Raw genomic sequence first — 10,412 nt, forward strand, 5'->3', positions numbered from 1 at the left:
ACTTGATGAGAATGTATTGGAGGGTGCTGTGCTCACAGCTGGGGATGCTGTGGACGGCAAACAGGCGTGGTCCTGCTCTCCTGACGCTTACCGTCTGGCCTGTGGGATTCAATAGTCAATCACACAAAATGACAACTTGACAAGTACTCTGGACCTCAAGGCCGTTCCTTGAGGGATTTCTTCTGGGAATCAGGGCGGGCTTCACAGAGGAGGTGACAAGGTCTGAGCTGAGTCTAATGGATGAGGAGAAGTTACCTGGTTCCCAGGCAGAGAAGAGAGCTCCAGGCAAAAGAGACCGCATGTGGCCGTGGGAAGGCAGGGCTGCGGCTGCTGGGAGGATGAGCTCTTGTTGACAAAGAGGGAGCCCCAGCTAGGCCCTTTCACGCTGCACCTTGGTTTCTCCCTGCAGGAGTGCCAGGTTTATTACTCGTTTGTTCACTGTTCTGATCCCCTCCTCTTGCCCCGACCCAGCTCAGGACTTTTCATTTCGTGTCAGAGCTAGCGAGGCTGCTGGCTTCTGGCTGAGCCTAATGCTAAGCGACATCCTCAGGAGATAGAGAAAATGGACAGAAATGTTTCTAGTGCCAGGAGAGAGGCACCTCCCAGCAGACGAGCCTTGCTGATGTCATCGACTCCCCCTCTCTCTTCAGAGGCCTTTTGTTTGTTTGTTCCTCTTTGGGGATGATGAATGAGAACCCACCTGCTACAACACCCTCACCCAAAACATGAGACAACCGAGGCCACCACCAAAGAAGCCTCCAGGAAATGATGATACACTCCAAGCCAGCCCCCCTCCAGAGATGCTCATATCCTAATGGTTAAGAGCATGAACTTGGAGCCAAGGTTTAGCTCTCAGTTCTGTCACTTACCGGAGGTGCAATCTTGCACAAATTGCTCAACCTCTCCAAGCCTCAATTTCCTCATCTGTGAGATGGGGAGAATAATTTCAATCTCCTAGGGTTGCTGATTTATTTTAAGTGTACCTTTCACCCAGCCAACTGAATGTTTTTAAGTGTTCACCTGAGTGCACTCAGTTCCCCCATTTAGACTGTGAGCTCCCTGAAAGGAAGGACTCTGCCTGCCTTGTTCACAGTACGTCCTCAGTAACTAACACTGCCTAGTGCAAGGTAGGTGGTGAGGAAGTATTTGTGATAACAGAAAGCCCTCAACACAGTGCTTGGTACATGGAGAACAACCACCAACATAGGCAACCATCAGTATGAACAGAGGAGGTCCATTGTTTATGATGGGAAACTAGTTTTAGTTTGAAAACCATCAAATAACCAGGAATTGAAAGAACCAAGTTCTCTGGGATGGCCCTGTGGTCAGGGGGCTCTCCTGGGGCCAAGCTCCCCAGCACCCCATCCATGCAGGTCCAGGTACCCAGAGCCCCTTGGAGCCACCTTGCTCCAGGGTCTCACCCCACTGTCCTCTCGAAGGACCTTGTCCCCAGAGTCAGGACTCCTTTCCTAGGGCTTCAGAATTCCTGTCTTCTGCTGTGGAAGGCTTGGAGCAAGTGGGACAAAGTCACAGCTCACCCAGTCTGCAAGAGGAGGGTGTGGGGAAATGGAACAGTTGCTGGATAAATTACAGGACTCCCAGTTAAGTTTGAATTTCAAATAAACCACGAAATACCTGGGGGTTTTTGTTTGTTTGTTTGCTTTTTGAGACAGGGTCTCTCTGCGTTGCCCATGGTGGAGTGCAGTGGCTGTTCACGGGCACGATCGACCCTAGTGCACGGCAGCCTCCATCCAACTCCTGGACGCAAGCGATCCTCCCACATAGCTGGGACTACAGGCATGCGCCACCACACCCAGCTACGAAATAACTTTTTAGTAAAACTACATCCCAAATGGTACACAAGATGTAGTGATCCTTTTAAAAAAATAAAAAGTATTTGTTGCTTATCTGAAATTCAAATTTAACTGGCTGTCCCTGTATTTTAATTTGCTAGATCTGCCCTACAGAGTGGGAGAGCGAGGATTATAACCCAGGCTTGCCTGACCTGTGTGGACCTTTCCCGGTCCCGCAAAATTAGGATGACAACATTAGAACTCCCTGGGCATGTCAAAAGAATTAGGACAGGCTGAGTGAAAGGGCTTCGTAAGCCCTCAGCCACTACGTAAACATTAGTAAGGGCAGGAACTGTGTTTGCCTGGATCACAGCTGAACCCAGTGCCTAGACCTGTACCTGACACAGCTGATCTTCATAATTATTATATTTGTTATAATAGAAAATAGGACTGGGCGCGGCGACGCACGCCTGTAATCCCAGCACTTTGGGAGGCGAGGAGGCAGGATCGCTTGAGCCCAGGAGTTCGAGGACGCAGTGAGCTCCGATCAGCCTGGACCACAGAGCGAGACCCTGTCAAGAAAGAAAAAGAAAAGAAGGAAAGGAAAGAAGGAAGGAAGGAAGGAAGGGAAAAGAAAGACGAAAGAAAGAAAAAAAGAAGAAAAGAGAGATCGCTGATACTATTTTCCCTAAATAGGCCCCCGCAAAAAATAATAAAATCATCTCAAGGAAATCTCGGTCCAACATCCCAAGCATGCCACAGAAATGTCTCTCAGCCCAGCCCCGCTGGGCCCCTCCACCTACGGACCGAGTTCCAGGAGGCGCCCCCCTACCGGACCTCCCAGGTGGGATCACACCTGAGAGAGCCCTGCGCTTGCGCACTCCACCCAAAGGGCGTGCTATACGCATGCGTCCGTCTAGCCCTCTCCCCCACCAGCCCCCGGGCTGCGATGTGCGCACGCGCCGTCCCAGTCAGAAGGCGCGGGAAAGCGCGCGCAGCCCCGTTCGCGAGCGCAGCGTGCGACGCACCGCGCGGTCTCTGCAGCTTTTTGCCGCCTCCGCCCTCATGGCCTTTGCACCCATGGGGCCGGAGGCCTCGTTCTTCGAGGTTTTGGACCGGCACAGGGCTTCCCTGCTGGCCGAGCTGAGGCGAGCTGGCGGGGAGCCCCCCTGTGGGGGAACCCGCCTGGCTTCTAGGTACTAGAGCCCCGGCCAAGGCCGAGGAAGCCCGGGAAGGGGCCTCGGCCCGGACGTGGCTCGAGGCAGCTGCTATTTGGAGGAACGTTGGGGCGCCGGTTGTCGCCCGGGGACCTCCCTAGTGTAGAGGCCGGAGGAGGGGCCCGGTGGCAGGCAGCCCGAGAAACACCCTTCGTTAGTTTTCCTCCGGTACCTTTCTGGTGACAGGTGCCTCCGTGTCTTCTAGAATGTTCCCCTTCTAGAATGTTCCAGGAACATCCCTGTAACTAGGTTTGAAGGTTTCCTAAGATCCTTACAGGTCAGGGAGTTTGGGGTACAGGTTGGCTTTGTATTTTAATTTTTTTCGGATAAAATTTTAATTTAAAAAGCTTTCAGGATTTTCTTTGATGAGGAACGTGAGAGGCTGAATGCAGTAACCCTGGGTCAGCTAACGGTTTTCTCAGAATGAAGAGACGTCAACGCGTTTTAAAGGGTTCATAATAAAACGTTTTTCTTGAGTGGGAAGTGGAGAGAATGTATATATTTTAAATGATTTATTTAAAATCAATTACGGAAACTCGCCAGCTACCCAGGTTGAAATTAACTACAGAAAACATGTTTCCGGCCACTTTTACTCAAAATGCCCTGCTGTTTTGCTTCCCTGAGCTGCTTTTCTGGTTTATCGGCAAAGTTTTTCCAGCCTAAATGAATTTCTTGTATTTTGAAGTCCAACGACTAAAAAATCCGAAAAGCCCGCAAGCAAACACGTTTTTACAAAAGGACTTGGATTGAGAGAGAACCTGGGAGGGCGACGCTGGGAGTTCGGTTCCCGCTGGACATGGATCGTCTGATGTGTCCAAAGCTGGTTACAGTAGGAGCCTAAACCTTGTTTTTTCCAAATTGGGAAAAACACATGAGATATTGTGGTCAGTTTTTACCCTCAGTATTAGAAAATATTGAATGTTTTAAAGTCCATTTTCTGATGACGTAAGTTTTCAGTGAAAGCTCTGCAGTTTCAGTGGAAATTAAAACCCTCAACATTTTGCCCATTTTCTAGATTTAATTTGATTTCTCTTCCTAGACAATATGCTAATGGTATTTATAACAGAACAACATTTTTTGAAGCTGATGGCTTGTGAAATTAAAAGTCAGCTGACAGAAAACTGGGCTCAGTCTTCGTATTTTGCTGTAGAGTGGTGCAGTAGCTGCCAAGTCAACTGGTGCAGAACTCATGATTTATTCTTTTTATGGTAGTGATTAAACTTTTTCCTTTTTGTATCACTAAATTTCAAAAGGGCTGATTTTAAGGCACGAGATCAACTAGGGTAAAGTGCTATAAGTGGTGTTTCTTTTTGAAATATTTTTGCATTCCACTTTTGGGAAATAGTCAAATGATTATATCGTTTTTAATTAAAACATTCATTAGTAGTATTTCAAGCCAACAAGTTTGTATTTAAGTACAGCTAGATTAAAGTAGGTTAATATGAAGAGTAGATAAAAATATAGTGTATCTACTTCAGGGGTGGAATATATTATCTAGTCCAGGGGTGGAGAACCTGCGGCCTTAAGGCCACATGTGGCTTTCTAGGTCCTTCAGTGCAGCCTTTTAACTGAATCCAAATTTTACAGAACAAATTTAAAGGCTGCATTTAAGGACCTAGAAGGCCATATGTGGCCTTAAGGCCGAAGGTTCTCCACCCCTGATCTAGTCATTAATGTAAAAGGGAGATCTTATTCAATTGGTAATTGTTTGAGAAATAAAATTATTAATACAAGCATCTCAGAGTACAGGAGAGGAAAAAAGAAAAAAAATTACAAGTAAATGAAATTTCTTTTTAAGTAACCACTGTAAATGCAGTTGTTTTACTGCAGTACTGATGGGAAAATTCAGTGGGAGAGATCATTGCTGATGTGGGTTACCTACTCTTAAAACACAACCAATGGAACAAAAAGTGATTTTAGTATCATCTGGGGAAATCATATATTATAAAATAATAATTTATTATTAAGATTGAATCATAATGTGTTTATTGTTTTAGTTCTGAGGTTCTCGCATCTATAGAAAATATTATCCAAGACATAATTATAAGCTTGGCCAGAAATGAAGCACCTGCATTCACAATAGACAACAGATCAAGCTGGGAAAATATAAAGTGGGCATTTTGCATTTTTATTTTTAAATACATTAGCTATGTTGTTATTTGAATTTAGAGTTCTAGTCATATTTCATTCTTTTTATTGCCTTTCCCCTGCCAAAAAAGGATTTAGGAAGTTTACAAAATACATACTATACAGAATATGTAAACTAGAAGTCAGTGTGAAAGATAAGGCAGAGGAAAAACAATGCTAGCAACAAAAAAATGGAGCTCCGAAAGAGGTTACAATTCAAAATGCATGTGACAAAGTCTTATAATCTTGCTAAAAATAGACACCAAGCTTCCATCTGAGCTTTCTAGCACTCAGAGGGGGGGATAGGATGGGCACAATTCTTATCTATACTGCAAAAGCAAACCGCTTGCTCAAGGGAAGTATTTAATATGACTAATCCTGATACCCAGACAGAAATGAAAGTATCCTGAACATCAAGCATGTTTACAAGGGTCTTTTTCCTGGCAGATTTTCTACCCCTGCTAAGTCATGTTTACAAAAGGGGCAAAATCAACAAACAGCTTTACCAAAGTCCTTGAACCTAGTTATGTAGTTTTTTTTTTTTTAGCTTATAAAATCTTCTCTACTAAATAATGAAAAACACTGCAAGAATGGTCTCATACTTTGTAAGAGTTGCAGAAACAAAATAAAAGGAATTTTGAGGCTCCTTAGTCACTATGATTTTATGACCAATATATAATTAATATTAACTGTATACTTTGAATCATACTTTGCATTGTATTTGGAAAGATGGATTTCATCTAGCTTCTAAGCAGCTGACACCTGGCATCCTTGCCTGGTGTCTTCTGCCACCTTTAGGAGAGGCTAGGTAGTTCAATTTAACAACCTAATATAAATTGTTATTTTATGTAATGTAACTCTGCAGGCAAATCAAAAATAAAATATTTCAAAACTTACTATTAAATGATTAAAATGCTAAAAATTGTGAAATATTTGAGAACATTTTACATAGACTAGAAATATCTTCCCAGGAAAGAAGTACATCTATACACACACACTCCCTGATCAAAGATATTTAACTCATTTATTTTAAATACTTTATCTTAGTGTCTCTGTATGTCACAAACCTAACTGCCTAGTTACCGTCTGGAATGATCTAAGCTTACAAACCAGGTGATCCTAAAGCTTCTGTGCTTACACTCAGAAGAAATGTGGGATTTCAATGACGTGCAGAAGACTTAAGTGTACATTGTCAGAAGTTAAGTCTTTTCCACTTTATTCTCTTGCTTTAACCAAAATGACAGGTTTGAAGATTCTGTGGGTCTTCAGATGGTTTCTCATTGTACCACAAGAAAAATCAAAAGCGATTCACCAAAATCAGTTCAAAAATTTGGTAAATTAATCTTTCTTAGCTTTTAGCAATAAAGAATAAATATATATGGTCATCTTCTAGATTTTATTTGTCTCTAGTTAAACAATTTTACTTGTTCTTCAGTAGATCACCCTTGTACTTGAAATAAAAGTCTAGAATTTTTTATTGTCAATAACTATGGAAGTAGATTATCATTTCAAAATAAATGTATTTTTCAAGGTATATGATTCAGTGGAAAATTATCCTCTCAGTTTTGTTGTCCATAGAGCAACTAACTTTATCTGATTCTTCAGGCAATTATTCTATACTTAACCCTTCTATTTTGGAAAGATAATTTTTTAAATATTATGGAAAGTAACTGAAAGTAAGTTAAAATCCTTGATAGCAGTGTCTTCTGAGTTAGTAGGAGAAATGATGAATAACTTGTTTTCTGCATCTTGTTTTCCAGCTCTAATTCTGAAAATATTGTCCACGATTTATAAATTAGTACAGAGCAACACTTACGCAACCAAAAGGTAAATATATTGTTCTAGTAAATTACTCTTTAAAATGTAATATGAGATTTAGTTGGATTAACTTTTATTATATTGTTTGAAAAGTTATGTAAGCCTAAACTATGAGTAACACATTACTTCTTTTATATGCTGTGTTTTCATTCAGTTAAAGCTTTCTTCAAATAGCACACCAGTACTTGTCATATTTAAAGAGAATATGGTTAACTGAAAGTATATTTTTTAAATTTTCATAGAGACATATATTACACTGACAGCCAACTCTTTGGTAACCAGACTGTTGTGGACAATATTATCAGTGATATTTCTTGCATGTTAAAAATGCCAAGGAGAAGTCTGCATATAGTAAGTAGTACTTAGTACAAAATATTTTATTTTAAAACAAAATGTATAAAATTATAATAAAAATAAATATAACCTTTGCCTTCTTTTGATACTATATTTTTTCTCACTGTAAATTTAAATAATCTGTTCTCAATATATCCCTTTGGATGAATGGACTAAAACATACGAATAACTACCAAATAGTTTTACATCCTAAATACCCGTACATGTTTTCTCTTCATCTGTTAAATTCCAATCTGAGCTAATAAACAAATAATTTAGCAGGTGAACACAAAGAGTAACTTAGCAGCATAAAACATACTAGTGAAAAAGGTTTCAAGTATGTCTATTTTTTCTAGTTATCTACATCGAAAGGTTTAATTGCTGGCAATTTACGATATATTGAGGAAGACGGCACCAAAGTGAACTGTACTGGTCGTGCAACAGTAAGCATCATTCGTGTTTTCACACTTTACTCCCTTTCAGTTCCTTTGATTTTGAAATGTATTTTATTTCTTGCTTTGTTATGTACTTCAGAGCTTAAGATTTTAAAATAAAACTGAAAGAAGACTAGGTGTATGCTTTACAGGTTTGTACATTACATAGTTTCAAAATATGCTAATTGTCAAATGTCATATTGAAATAAACATACACATTCCTTTTAAAATATACTTTTATTTTCAGGTGGAATGTGGCTTAACCATTTTAGCATGGTTATTTAATAATCTTCATGACGTTTTGTGGTTCTGAAAGTAATATATTTAATACTAAACTATTTGGTGGGCTTTGGTAGTAGAGAGCCCACAGTCCTAAGCTAGTACTCCTACTGGGAGAATTAGGGTGGGTCATGTGTCTGTTTTCTTATTGAGGGATAAATCTGTTTCCTACTACTTTCTTACTGGGGAATAAGTCTCTAATGACTGGTATAGTCAAAGAAAAATGAAAACATTGTGAAAAATTATAAAATGTAGTTATACTTGTGTTTTATTTAAAATAAAAACTGTCTTTTTTTAAAACTTAGGCTATTGCCGTGCCCTCTAATATTCAAGGAATTCGGAGTATCCTTTAAGTGGGAAAACTATTTAAACTTATGGAGTGTTCATTCATTCATTCCTTTGGTAAACCAAGCGTTCATAATGCATAACGAACAAGTTACACCCTATAGCAGTCATGAAGAACACAGCATAGTCCCTTCTTTAGGACTCTTTTGGGAGCTCTCTATCTAGTGGAAGAGACAGATACCTGAATATATGAATAGATATGTTTATATATTTGAAGGTGAAAATGAAAATATTATATCTATAGCTGCTTTTGAATTGATCTATATGGCACTGTAATTTAGTTGATGATTAAATTGAAATGCTCTTGCCTTCAATTCATCAGCCTTAACTTCACAGATTTAATTACAGATGCAAAATTTGTGTTAATTGTAGAAAAAGATGCAACATTTCAGCGGCTCCTAGATGACAACTTTTGCAACAAAATGTCTCCATGCATCATGGTTACGGTATATCATCTACCTTTCCTACAATTCCAAAGCTAGCATACACCCCCATGGTGGTTGGTAAGAGGCTTATAACATTACCTGTACAACAACCTGTTTTCAATATTTACATCATTTGGGGTCACAGAACAGGAATTTCCAAGGTGTTTATTTAAACATCCTCAAATCTATCACCTCTATCACCTCAAGATCATATTTCTAAAACCACACTCAAAATCTTTCTTCCATGAAGAGCTGAGTGTTCCTGTCACTTGTCCTGTAGTTATCAATGGTCATACGGCAGTGAGGTCCACACAGCAGGGTCATTTTGACTCACTCCTTACATCCCATGGTCAACAAGTCCTTTTGAATAGGCCTTGGGACTGTCCTTTGTTTCAGTCCTTTCCCCATAATCATTCCCCTTTCATCCTTACACCAGGACAACCCCCGGTGTAAGACCCCCTAGTCTCCAGAGAGGCCGCTGACTCCAGTTATCTCTCACTCCACCTATTAATAATTGATAAGCTGCCACACTAATCCTCGTCATTTCCCTCCTCTCCTATTCAAAAACTTTTGTTAGTGCCTGACATTTCTACACTAAACTTTCTGGATGCCTCCTTGGGATTAGCTAGGCCTTCTAAGATTCCATCCAGCTGCCTGACCCCTGCCTCCTCACTGCTTCCACAAATATCCCTCACAACCCCCCAGAAGAGGGGGCTGGGAATCCAGGGCCATGCAAGGAAGCAACCGTTTTCCTTGGATACTGGTTCGCATGTTGTCGTTTCCCAGAGGAAAACGTTAAAGTACACTACTGTTGACTAAGTGCTCGTGATGAGCCAGGAACCCTGCTAAGCACTTTACATAGTAAGAGTTCACACTTACTGCTATTTATCACATACCAACTTCTGAAGACACTAAACAACTTAGTGAGGTAGGTACTGTTGTCATCCCCACTTTAATAACAGGGTACTGGGATACAGGTAAATGGTTCACCACAATCCTATGGCTGATCAAAGCCAAGACTGCAATTCAGAGAGTTGAGCTCCATGTTGCTATAACGTCATAAGTCTATGTGGCAGGCATATTTATCCTGATTTTATAGATAAATCCACAGCCTAAAGAGACTAAGCAACTTGCCTAAGATCACACCACTGATGATGGGCAGAGAGGGAATTCAAACTCAGAGCTGTCTGATCCAAAGCCCATTCTTTTTTTTTTTTATTTCAGCATATTACAGGGGTACAAATGTTTAGCTTATATAAATTGCCTTTGCCCCATCCGAGTCAGAGCTATAAGTGTGTCCATCCCCCAGATGGTGCACACCGCACCCATTAGGTGTGAATATACCCATCTCCTCCTCCCTCCTCACACCTGCCCAACACCCAATGAATGTTACTACTATATGTCCACATAAGTGTTAATCAATTATACCAATTTGATGGTGAGTACATGCGGTGCTTGTTTTTCCATTCTTGTAATACTTCACTTAGTAGAATGGGCTTCAGTTCCATCCAGGATAATACAAGAGGTGCTAGTTCACCATTGTATTTGTGGCTGAGTAGAACTCCATGGTATACATATATCACATTTTATTAATCCACTCATGTATTGATGGGCACTTGGGTTGTTCCCACATCTTTGCAA

At 40.8% G+C, this 10,412-nt stretch overlaps 1 protein-coding gene across 1 annotated transcript in view; it reads left to right on the top strand.

The window, feature by feature from the left end:
• The first annotated feature begins 2,858 nt into the window (after positions 1-2,858).
• Positions 2,859-10,412, top strand: part of SPO11 (SPO11 meiotic protein covalently bound to DSB) — a 23,047-nt gene continuing 15,493 nt past the window's right edge. Inside the window, exons 1-7 of the mRNA XM_012645840.1 lie at positions 2,859-2,989; positions 6,382-6,470; positions 6,898-6,964; positions 7,198-7,306; positions 7,645-7,731; positions 8,307-8,343; positions 8,683-8,792. Coding sequence (XP_012501294.1) covers positions 2,859-2,989; positions 6,382-6,470; positions 6,898-6,964; positions 7,198-7,306; positions 7,645-7,731; positions 8,307-8,343; positions 8,683-8,792 — 630 coding nt within the window. The remainder of the gene's footprint in view (positions 2,990-6,381; positions 6,471-6,897; positions 6,965-7,197; positions 7,307-7,644; positions 7,732-8,306; positions 8,344-8,682; positions 8,793-10,412) is intronic.

The sequence above is a fragment of the Propithecus coquereli genome, unplaced genomic scaffold, assembly GCF_000956105.1.
Source record: "Propithecus coquereli isolate 6110/MARCELLA unplaced genomic scaffold, Pcoq_1.0 Scaffold237, whole genome shotgun sequence".
Classification (NCBI taxonomy): domain Eukaryota; kingdom Metazoa; phylum Chordata; class Mammalia; order Primates; family Indriidae; genus Propithecus; species Propithecus coquereli.